Below are 11,683 nucleotides of genomic sequence, written 5' to 3'. Positions count from 1 at the left end.
TGTCTCTTGTTTTATATGCTAGCCAGGCCTGAATCTACACCTGAGCTGAACGCAGATCTGTTCGCATGTGCTGGGTTGTTCGGTGGGCCGATGATTCAGGTCTCTGATAGCTGGGAATAAAAGCATGGTTTGTGGTCTCTAAACCAGCTTGTTGTCTTGAGGTGCATGGATACACTATTTTTATGCTGTGGCTTGGGGGGACATTTCTTGTACGGTGTGTTTGAAGGTGTGTTTTATGTGGGCGTCTCCGCCGGGGTGTATATTTAGCTGTTGGTTCAGAGTCATAAACACACTTTCTTGCTTCTTTTTCTGATTTAGAACAAAACCTGGTCTTTGAACTGAAACACAGAGACGGAGACAGAGCTGGAAATAGAACAGCAGCAGATCCTTAAATACACACTTACTGCTGCTTATTGTTTGGGGGGTGGGAGGTAGGCCTCATACAGCAATTTAGACATAAAAGCAGGTGAAGAATGAAGTCTAATGCTTTAACCCTTTGTGCCAAGGATTGCTAATCTGTAACTTCATACAAAGCAATGCAGGTGTTCCTAAATTATAACAGTAGGGGAGGGGAAGCCAGGACCTACCAGTGGTTCAAAGGAGTATAAGAGGTAAATTTCAAGAGTAAAGCACATAAACAAGCTCTTATTGGGAATATTGTAATATTAATATTCCGAGACATATTCAGTACAGAGATGCCTAATATTTACTGTTGTCTGTAACTGAAATCTGAGCCCCCCCATTGATGATTACTTTCCAGTGGCGCTTTTCAAGAGGTGGAATCTCTATATTAGGCATCAAGTGAACTGTCAGTTCTGGAAGGTAATGTGTGTTAAAGAAAAAATGGGTGATCGGAAGGATCTGAGACAGGAACCAAACTGTGACGGCTAGACGACTAGGTCAGAATATCTGCAAAACATCAGGCAGGTCTTGTGGGGTGTTCACGGTATACAGTGATCAGTAAGTAGGACAACCAGTAAGTAGGACAACCAGATAGCACAGGACACCTTCAGGACCAGATAGCACCAGGACACCGAGGTGTTGTGGAGTCCTGTGCCTCGACGGGTCAGAGCTGTTTTGATGGAATGAGTGGGCCCTACATAATATTGGGAAGGTGGTTTTAATGTTGTGGCTGATCAGTATAGAGTTATATTTGATTGATTCATGTCATTCTCCTATTACAGGATAGGTGGGGCTCTGCTGTGGTTTAGTAAAGAGATTCTGAGTCTATAGGAAATATTTAATCATCTCTCTCTCTCTTTCTCTCTCTCTCTCTCTGTAGAGATGAGGTCCACAGGCACGGCTCATCACTTCTCCTTCCTGCTCAACACGTCCGATTACCGGATCCTACGGATGGACGAGGATCATGACCGCATGTATGTGGGCAGCAAGGACTACATCCTGTCTCTCGACCTGCACGACATCAACCACGAGCCGCTCATAGTAAGAAACTCTGCTGCCGCTACAGACCCTGATGAAAGTGTTACTTGGGGAAGAAATACATTTTCAGCTTTGTTTGATTGTATCCTGCCACACAAGCATCAGCGAGGTCAGCTGCTGATGTTGGTTGATTAACTCTGATACTTCAGCTCTTCCCAAAGATATGGGATGAAGCTCCATCACTCCAGAGAACACAGTTGCACTGCACCACAGCTCAGTGCTGGGGGCCTTGATACCCCTCAGGCCCTCTCTTGCTTTTCTGTGGGGTTTATATAAGCTGTGTGAACCCCTCGGTCAGCGGTGGAGGGCACATAAAGTAGTGAAGAGAGTCCAGTGTGGCCTCAGTGCAGAGCTAAAGAAGTACCTACTTGAGGAGGTAGTTGCTAATTGAAATCTGGCGGTTAGGTTGATGCTGGCGTGCTGAGTTTATGAAAATGACCATCATACACTAAACCACTGGGGATCCTCCACTACACGACTTCAACCTGCTGCTAATCTGAACACACTCACGGTACCTAGGAAAGATTACTGCAGATTTGCGCCAACATTTGCACCGGTGAGGTCGTGGGTGGGGAGATGTAATTAGCATGGTCAGTACAGACTGCAGAGGGAGATGGAGGTCGGTCAGTAGCACAGCACACATTAGAGGCAACCCTTCGTACGAGGCAGATGTTGGCTTCTTATACGGATTTCCGTTCCACCTTAAATAGTGCTGCAGTATTGGACATATGCTAGCTCCAGAATGTAGCTGCTGCATCAGTTAAGGTGGAGCGTAAAGTTAAATAAGAGAAACTGCCCAATAACTGCCTGGAAACGACATTTAAGAAATCCACAGCCTACAGCCAACCAGCGCAGAATCAGCCAGACTGAGAATCGGGGCTAAAATTGCATAGTGCAAGTACACTGGGGGGCTGCCACAGATTTTTACAGAATTTTTTTTGGTTTATATGACTACTTACATCTTTTTTTTTTACATTTCAGAAACAGACTTTAGCAGTTTTTCCGTTTCTGTTTTTTTTAACTGGATTTCCCTGTACATTTTTAAAAAGCCATTTTTTGAGCTGCTACCTTTGTTCTCCTTCTCCAGCTGCTTTTGGAAAGATACTGAGGTCGTTATTTCACTGCAGAAGCAGCACTTGTACTAGAGGACGGGTTCGAGGACCTCTAGACACATGTCTTGGTTGAGCAACTACTTTTGGAGTACATTTGTAAGAGTATGAAGGAAACGCTGGGAAAAGGACATTATAGAACGTTTAGAACCTACTGGGACCTGCTTATAAGTCCCATACAGTTGTTTATGAAGGCTCATGAAGTCTACACTGGAGCTTTGAGCTGATTATTTATGTTAATGAGTTTAATAATAATTAGGTTTAACCAACTGCAAGCAGGATATTTAAGGTTATTCGTATTGTGATGGTCTCTCTGTCTTTCTCTTCCTCTCTCTCTCTCTCTCTCTCTTTCTCAGATCCACTGGCCCGTTTCTCTGCAGAGGAAGACAGAGTGTGTTCTGAGTGGTAAAGACACCAATGTGAGTGTTTCTACCATCTGCTTTAACCCCAGATCATGTTTATTAAATATAAAATATGATTTAAATAATTGTTTATGGAAATGTAACTGAGCCTGTTTAGGCTCCGCCCACCCATTTTCTTTCTTAGCTTCTGTTAAGTGGGTGGGCATGTTTGTATGCATTCACCGTAAGGTGGTGGGCCTGAACACACACATACCAACACACACAAACACACACACACACAAACATACACACACACAGAAAAACAGGTACATGCTGTATTATTGTCTTTGGGACACACAGCCTCAATTGTATCCAAAACTGAATAAGCTTGACCACCCACATGGTGGTGTGTGTGTGTGTGTGTGTCTGTGGTATTGTCACAACTGCTATTCTCATTTAGTTGTGGGTGTTTGGTGCTTGTGACAATGACATAAACACACAGAATTTAGTGCTCCGCCCACTAATGCAATCTTTCATAGCAACTGTTGCTAGGTTAGACAAGCTTCAAAGCATATCAGTATGAACAACATTGACCAACATTGGTTCCACATTTATTTTTGATGGAGTGGATCGGCTCTGAGTGGTCAGTGATGATGGTGGTGATGGTCAGTGATGATGATGTGTGTGTGTGTGTGTGTGTGTGTGTGTTGCAGGGCGAGTGTGGTAATTTTATCCGTCTGATCGAGCCATGGAACAGAACACACCTGTACGTGTGCGGGACAGGAGCGTATAACCCAGTGTGCACCTACATCAACAGAGGACGCAAACCCATGGTAATCACTCACACACACACACACACATACGTGTGTTAGTAAGTTTGTAGCACAGCTGATCTCCCTAGTGGGCTCTAACTCTGCTGTGTGTGTGTGTGTTCAGTCGTTCTGCTAATTGGTTGGTTTCAGTTTCCTGACTCGGGACAGAATCTGGTTACCTGGACCCCTAGTTTTTGTAGCCCCCTGTCCTGCACCGGCACCCTCTAATGACTGACCTGGGGCTCCTAAAGAGGAGCTAATGAGATACACAGCTTCGCTGTAATTTACTCTGATACTCATTCTGTTCTTCTCTCTCTCACACATTCACACACACACACACTGACTTTATGATTATTTGGGTTTATTCTGATGTATTTTGGGTTTTACATTCATATCGGTCAGTTAATCAGCCGAGCAATATATCGGTCAGCCCGAGTACATTCCGTCAGGCTGCTCTGTGGGTCAGTTAAAGCTGCCACTGCATTCCCGTCTGCATATCGATTGACCATATGTGGTCATAGCAGACGTATTGACTCACACTGTCGGCTCCAGGCGCTCAGGGCCAGATGTGTGGACTAATGCTGGGTCACACTCCCACTGTCCCACTGCAGGACGCTATCATAACACTACTGCTGTTCCTACCATCTGCTCAAACACACAACGGCAGACGGCCCACCATCCGCCTCACACACTGTCCAGACGACCCAGACTTCACACACATGCATCCTTTCTGTCTTTTATGACCTAAGCCTGACTGTCAGGCTCAAAACAAATTCGCTTTCTTTACGGTAGGAGAGAGTGGGCGGGGTTAAGAGGGGATTTTTTTATGTACATTTATTGAATTACAAAATATAAAAGTTAAATAATTAATAAATAATTAAATTGTGGGTTACAGTTACATTTGATTTATATTTATAATTTTAAACATATTAAAATGTTATTTTAATATTTATTTTAGATGTTTCGTTTATTGACATTTTGAATTCTAATAAAAAATGAATGAAAGTATTTAATATATATTTTTAAAATTAATGTTGATGCAATTTTTTGGCGTTTTATTTTTCCACAACTGTAATAAGATATTAATTACATAATTAATAACCTAGTTAAATACGTAATGAGCTACATTTCCATTTAATTGTGACACTTTTTCTGCTTGTTTTCGACTCAAAAACAGGACAAAGGTAAAGGTTGTCTTCTTTCTACTAAACAAAACACAGATAGACACGATAATAACAGTCCATCACCGTCAGCTCCTAATAAACCACATCCTCTTCTCCTCACAGACAGTGAAATGGTCTGGGCCGGAGGTTCAGAATCTGCTCTGTCTCCACTGGTGCCAGTGATGTCAGCACAGTGTAATGTTAACGTAGAAACCATCTGGATGTTCTGTTGTAGACACCTTTGCACCTGCAGACGCCCCTGGCCAGAGGGAGGGCGAGTCGGGCAGCCGAGCTTGAGACTGTGACTGATGAGACAGGACTACAGGTGGGGCGAGGGGTGTAGCCTTTGGGGGGGGGGGCTTCCCTGCTCGTGTTAACGTGCTGAGGGATTTGTGTGTTGGTCTTTCCGTCTGGTTTTCCTGTTTCTCATTTTGCATGCGTCGTGGGTCGTTCGCTACGTCTGTCTGGGCGAGCATGTACTGCACTGCTCTACGTCTTTACTGTAAGCTACCGAGTGTAGTGAAACTGCATGAGAGCTGGCACTCAGTGTTTGTTTTGTCTGTTTGTGATAGCTGATTTCCTTTGTGATATGTATGTGTGCTATTCATCTATTCATACTCCTCACCAGGAAGGTTTTGTTCTCAGGGATCGAGCTGCATGGCATGACGTCCAATCACAACAGTTTTAGCCTGTAGAAATATACAATCTCATCTGTTCTCTCTATATATCATATATATGGTCTATACAGTCACTGGGGGATGAGTTAACCTACTGACCATATATATATATATGCATATATACAGTCTATACAGTCACTGGGGGATGAGTTAACCTACTGACCATATATATGCATATATACAGTCTATACAGTCACTGGTGATGGAGCTGAACCACTGACTGTATATATGATATATGTGATCCATACCGTCACTGGTGATGGAGCTGAACCGCTGACTGTATATATGATATATGTGATCCATACCGTCACTGGTGATGGAGCTGAACCGCTGACTGTATATATGATATATGTGATCCATACCGTCACTGGGGGAGGAGCTGAACCACTAACTGTATACTTTATATTTATGATCAATACAGTCATTGGAGGAGGGACTGTATATCTGATATATATGGTATATACAGTTATTGGGGGAGGAGCTGCACCACTGACTGTATATATGTATGTATACAGACTACACAGCCACTAAGTGTATATATGATATATACTGTCTATACAGTCACTGGGGGAGGAGCTGAACTACTGATGGTATATACCATATATATGAAGTATACAGTCATCTGGGGAGGAGCTAAATCTGGGACTGTATATATATATTAAATATGATCTATACAATCATTGGGGGAGGAGCTGAACTACTGACTGTATATATATTAAAAATGATCTATACAGTCATTGGGGGAGGAGCTGAACTACTGACTGTATATATGATGTATATGATCTATACAGTCATTGGGGAGGAGCTGAACCGCTGACTATATATATGATATGTATGATCTATAAACCCTTTTGGAGTGAACATGCAGACACTGGATTCTCTCACTGGACGTTGGTGATAAAGATTTGGATTGTGGAGATCACTGTACGTCCACACTGAAAATAATGATACTGAGTTACTGACAGTAATAAGAACAATGGGATAATGTGAGCTGTTGTGCTCTTATGGCTGTTAGCTCTCCTGGACTGTAGGAGGCCCTGTAGCTAAATGGCAGATTTCATATTTTGACCTGAGGCGCCTGGAGGAGCTGCCGACGCTCTGAGCCTCTTCTGCATAACTGAATTTAATCAGTGCTAAGGGGGGACCTATGCTATCTGGACATGTTGGCAGGACTCTTGGTCTCCACTGTTGATGGATGGCATCAGCGATGTCTCTCTCTCTCTCTCTCTCTCTCTCTCTCTCTCTCTCTCTCTCTCTCTCTCTCTGGGGCCGGGAGAGGTGTAGAGAGAGGTGAGTGTGTTCTGGTTCATCGTGAGGCTGCGGGGCATGTCAGTGCGAGCTGGTGGCAAACCCCCGCGCCACGCGTCCAAATAGCTGTCAAACAGACGCCTGGAGCGTGCTGGAATCGGACAGCACCAGTCACCTCACTTAGCTCTGCAGAGGATTATTCCGTTGGCAGCCGAATATGATTTTTTAGGTTCGAGATGTTTGGAACTAAACTTTTCTTCACACGCTTATCCGGGGCTGGGCGAGAAGGCAGGCAAGGCATGACAAGTTTATTTAAACACACAAAGGCAAAGAAAGTGCTTGAAATGAAGGAAGGCAGAACAGAGATGGTATAAAAAAAGATAATAAATAAAGTAAATAATGCTCAAATAAAAGTTAAGAATTTATTTTAAATGATCAGTAATGCACACGTCAAGTATTAGTCAAGTCCTTTCCGGCACTCTCTGTGTGAGAGTGAGCACTGCTGTAACAGATCACAAAACTCACAGTTCGCATCCGATCATGTTTTTGAGTCACGGATTGGATCATATTTCGGAGGAAGACAAATTTGAGACATTCAGTCATTTTAGCTTTCAGTTTGAAAGAAAGTTGTATTACTGCTACATTTGTGTTGGTGACTTTTATTTTGACACAGTCTTTTTCTTTGTTTACATTAGTGGCTTTTATTTTGACAGTTTATTTATTTGTATTAGTGACTTTCATTTTCACAGTCAGTTTGTTTGTTTACATTAGTGATTTGTTTTTTGACAAAGTCTGTTTATTTAGTTGTATTAGGTTCTTTTTTAATTTTGACACAGTCAATTTGTTTGTTTACATCAGCAACTTTTATTTTGACACGGTCTGTTTTCTTGGTCATGTTAGTCCCTGTATGGCAGCCGCCTGTATTGCGAAGTGTCCTGAACACCTGGTACTCCATACCGTACCTGGGAGAACATTATCATGAGGATTAATACATTGATACCTGATTATAGATCCATAGATGCCACAGAAGAACCGCTTTTGGTTCCTTGAAGAACCTGTAAATGGATGGTTCTGTGGAGAATGATTTTTTTTCTGAGTGGGAATCTCAGAAAGCTTCATCAGCGGTTAAGGATTTCTCATTAGGAACGTTGCATGTATGTCTAGAAACGATGGGTCTCGTCTAGCACTGTCCAGTCTCCCTTCTAATGATACCTCACAGGTCCAGCATGAATGCACAGTGTTATGCTAACGCTAACCCAGTAGCTCTCTATGCTGGATGGCCTGATTCATATATGCCTTGAATTTCGTTGCAGGAGTACATCTTCCACTTGGAGCCTGGCAGAGAGGACTCTGGGAAAGGAAAGTGCCCATACGACCCCAAGCTGAACAGTGTCTCCACCCTGATTAGTAAGTACCACCAGTGAATCAGTTCTCCTCTGCTTTAGCATCTGTGGTTTCTCTGGGGAACTCCGTTTCTCCTCCAGGACACTGCTGATGTACTCGTCTCGTTTTTTTCCTCTGAACATGATGCTAAAAAGGGCTGTATCGGTCCCTGCAGAGCTCATTGAAATGCCCCTCTTGGTCATGTCTCGTTTTGTTCCAATGTTTTATTGCTGATCTGCAGCCTGGGAAGTCCAAGCGGCCTCTCTTTCCCCTTCATTCTTTCTGGAGCAGCATTTTTCACGGCTGGTGTTCTCATGAGATCTGACAGTCTTTTGCCAGCGCGAAGCTCAACGATGGCAAAAAAGGACGAATGCTCAGGACAGTCACTGGTCACATGTTTTATTGGCATAATATCCACTTAGAGATGCTTCTGGGATTCATGATTGGAAATGCAGATGCTGGAGGAGTTTCACATTAAAAACATTGGAGTCAGTGAAGCAGATCAGGTCTTTATGAGTCCGTTAAGTATGTGCTTGAGAGTTATGGGCTCGTTAGCTGAGTCATGACTATAATCAGCAGAATGAATGAATCACAGGTTGCCACAGGTGTGAAAAACTCCAGTCTTAAGGCTGCACAGTTAGGTTTTATTCTAGCTCTAACAGACTGCTCAGCTAATTAGGTTTTGAGTAAATTACTGATGGGAAGCTATATTCATTTTACCAAACTGAATCAAATGAGCGATTCATTAGATTCACTGATTCAGTTTTGTTCCAAAACCCAGAACTTAATTGAGTTTGCAGTTTAGGCCAAGGCCAAGCCTAATGTCAAGGATGTTGTTTATGTTTATAATTTTTTGACATAGTATGTATTATGATACTACACTAACCTTGTATCGCTGCCATTTTCCCATTTTTACACCATTTAACTCTTTAATCACTGTTTATAAGCCCAAACTTCAGTTCTTCACCCTCACAACTGCAGTACTCTCATAATTAACTTCACTTTTGTAGACCCCAAAATAGCACCCTGGGGGACGCCACAGATGTGCTAAATCAAATGGGAGATATACATATATCTTAATCTTAGAGAAACAACTGCCAGATTTGACTTTTTGAACCCCAGGTTTATAATTCTGCTATTAATCAAAGTGCACAAACTGGCATGAATTATTTGGTAACTATTTGATTTATGCATATTTTGTGTATATATATATATATATATATGTACTGTGTTTAGTTGTAATGTACATATATATATATATATATATATATATATATATATATATAAATGTGATGTCCCTATGAATGAGATTTGAGTTGTGCTGTGTCTCTACAAGTCGGCCCTTTGGCTTCTCTGAAGTTCTGTTCAGTGTAATGTGAAATGTGACACCCAGAGCAGTTAGCTTCAGTTACACACACACTGCCAGTGGTTCTGCAGAGACAGTCTGACAGCGAATGCTAGCACATTAGCAGCCTGACGGAGTTAGATTGCCTTAAAGTTGATAAGTGAGACAGTTGTTAAACAAGGTGTAAATGTCATGTTAGGATCCATCCTAGCATGTTTTTTTATTTCAGATTTTTTTTACCCATGCCCCCAATTTAAATCGGCAGTTACACAGCCTGTACATATTATCCCCTTGTCGCATGCATATCACACTAGTGAGGGTGAACACCAGTGTGTGCAGCCAGCCAACACCTCTTTATGCATCGGCCAGTAGACGGCAGTGGTGGCCAGCACCGCACTGGAGTGATGTAGGGGGAGAGAGCGCCGTCTACCCACCCTGGACAGAGCAAGACCGATTGTGCTCCTCCTGGGCTCTGGCTGCCGATGGCTAGGGGCATGACCGGGATTCGATCCAGCGATCCTCTGATCATAGTGACCGCACCATATTCCGCAGGACCACTCAGGGCCCCTATGCTACAACTTTTAATGATTTAGCCAAACTTCACACCACAAAGCAGAGTAGCTTAGCAAGATTTAAAAACTAGCTGTTATCATAGTCTGATATGTAGATTTGTCTTTTGCCCTGTCTAGCACTATGCTAATGTCGCTAATACTGAAAGCTCCCTAGTGTTTTTTTGGTGTGGTCTTCTTTTTGTAAGGATAAAACCTCGGACTGATGACAGTCTCTCTACAGTCCAGACAGCCCCTCTGAATCCAAGTGTAGAGGACGGCTCGAAAACAACTAGACAAACTAGCGGATACGCTCAGTCAAGGCTAAGCAAACAAGTTATCCTGTCTGCCAAGCCAGATTTAATACTGTCTTCTGGAGGTAGAATTTTACCACCACCTAATATGTTGAGAGTTGTTTGATAGGGAGTCTTTCCGAGGCCGACAGTTTGGCAGTTAGTGATTTCCTCTTCGAATCAACAGCCGTAATCCGCAATCGGAAGAAGCGCATCCGTGCCAAGGAGATGGCATCAAAAACACACATGGCGTGCATCTGTCCACTCACTTCCTTAACAAACACTGTGAATTAACCCTGTTTCGCCCTCACTGCACAGACGCAAATGTGTGTGTGTGTGTGTGGGGAGGAGGATAGTTCATGTTTGGGATTCCTGGGAGATAGTGTTAATCATTGGAGTCTGGCAGGCAGCTTCTTGGCCATGTCTTCAACCCACCCCCTTTTTTTACTCCACTACCAACTGCAGTTCACACACACACACACACACACTTAGGCCTGTAAACCACATTATAACTCATTGATCTGAAGGTGATGGTTCAACTATTTCAGTCATAATTCCTAATTGTGATATTTCATAAATCATCAGCTCTTGATGATTTTCAGTATTGTTCCACTACTGTGTAAATAGCCTCTCCAGTCCAGGGCTGCCTAAAGTGAGCAGTTTAAGCTCACTGATTGGTGATGTCGCACTCTGAAAACTGGTGGGGGCTCTGAAAACAGGTGACTGCCATCAGCAGCCGGAGCCGAAGAGAGCACAACTGGCCTTGCTCTCTCTGGGTGGGTAGATAGCTCACTCTCTCTCTCTCTCTCTTTCTCTCTCTGTCTCTTCCCACATCACTTCAGTGCTGGCCAGGAGGGGCATCTGCTAGCTAAAACATCAGAGACGGGTACCTAGTTCTGTCCTCCAAGCGCGTTGGTTGTCTAGTGATGTTGCAGGGGAGGCCGTTTGAAAAGTGGCCCTCACATTCATAGTGTCAGGAGCATTTTATAGGATGGAGTAGAGTTGGGTAATTTTCTAAAATTGGGGAGGAATTCTGGGCTAATTTTTTAAAAACCTGGGTGAACCAGTCTACTAAATGTTCCTGAGAACAGTTGAAAACACTCCCAAGACCATTTCCTTCGACTGTGTGCTCTCCGGTATGAGGCTTTCTCCTCAAACATGTATGATTTGAGCCTTTTAAGCAAATGTTTTGTGCCCCACCCACCAGTGCATTTTTTAAATTGAGATATTTGTCACACATATAACTGTTAAAACATGTGGAACAAGTGGAAGAACCATGTGAAGGTCATGAATATGTGTCCCTGGGCGTAAGGGGAAGGGCTTT

General features: G+C 43.1%; 1 protein-coding gene across 4 annotated transcripts in view; it reads left to right on the top strand.

Moving 5' to 3' along the window:
- Positions 1–11,683, top strand: part of sema3fb (sema domain, immunoglobulin domain (Ig), short basic domain, secreted, (semaphorin) 3Fb) — an 84,266-nt gene that overhangs the window by 55,475 nt on the left and 17,108 nt on the right. For 2 of the 4 annotated variants that reach the window (XM_072665383.1, XM_072665382.1), the window contains exons 3-7: positions 1,283–1,443; positions 2,906–2,968; positions 3,604–3,723; positions 5,101–5,190; positions 8,104–8,197. In XM_072665383.1, coding sequence (XP_072521484.1) covers positions 1,283–1,443; positions 2,906–2,968; positions 3,604–3,723; positions 5,101–5,190; positions 8,104–8,197 — 528 coding nt within the window. The remainder of the gene's footprint in view (positions 1–1,282; positions 1,444–2,905; positions 2,969–3,603; positions 3,724–5,100; positions 5,191–8,103; positions 8,198–11,683) is intronic. The other 2 variants (XM_072665385.1, XM_072665384.1) reach the window with 1 other exon arrangement.

The sequence above is a fragment of the Salminus brasiliensis genome, chromosome 21 (genome assembly GCF_030463535.1).
Source record: "Salminus brasiliensis chromosome 21, fSalBra1.hap2, whole genome shotgun sequence".
Lineage (NCBI taxonomy): Eukaryota > Metazoa > Chordata > Actinopteri > Characiformes > Bryconidae > Salminus > Salminus brasiliensis.
This window is presented reverse-complemented; position numbering and strand designations above follow the sequence as displayed.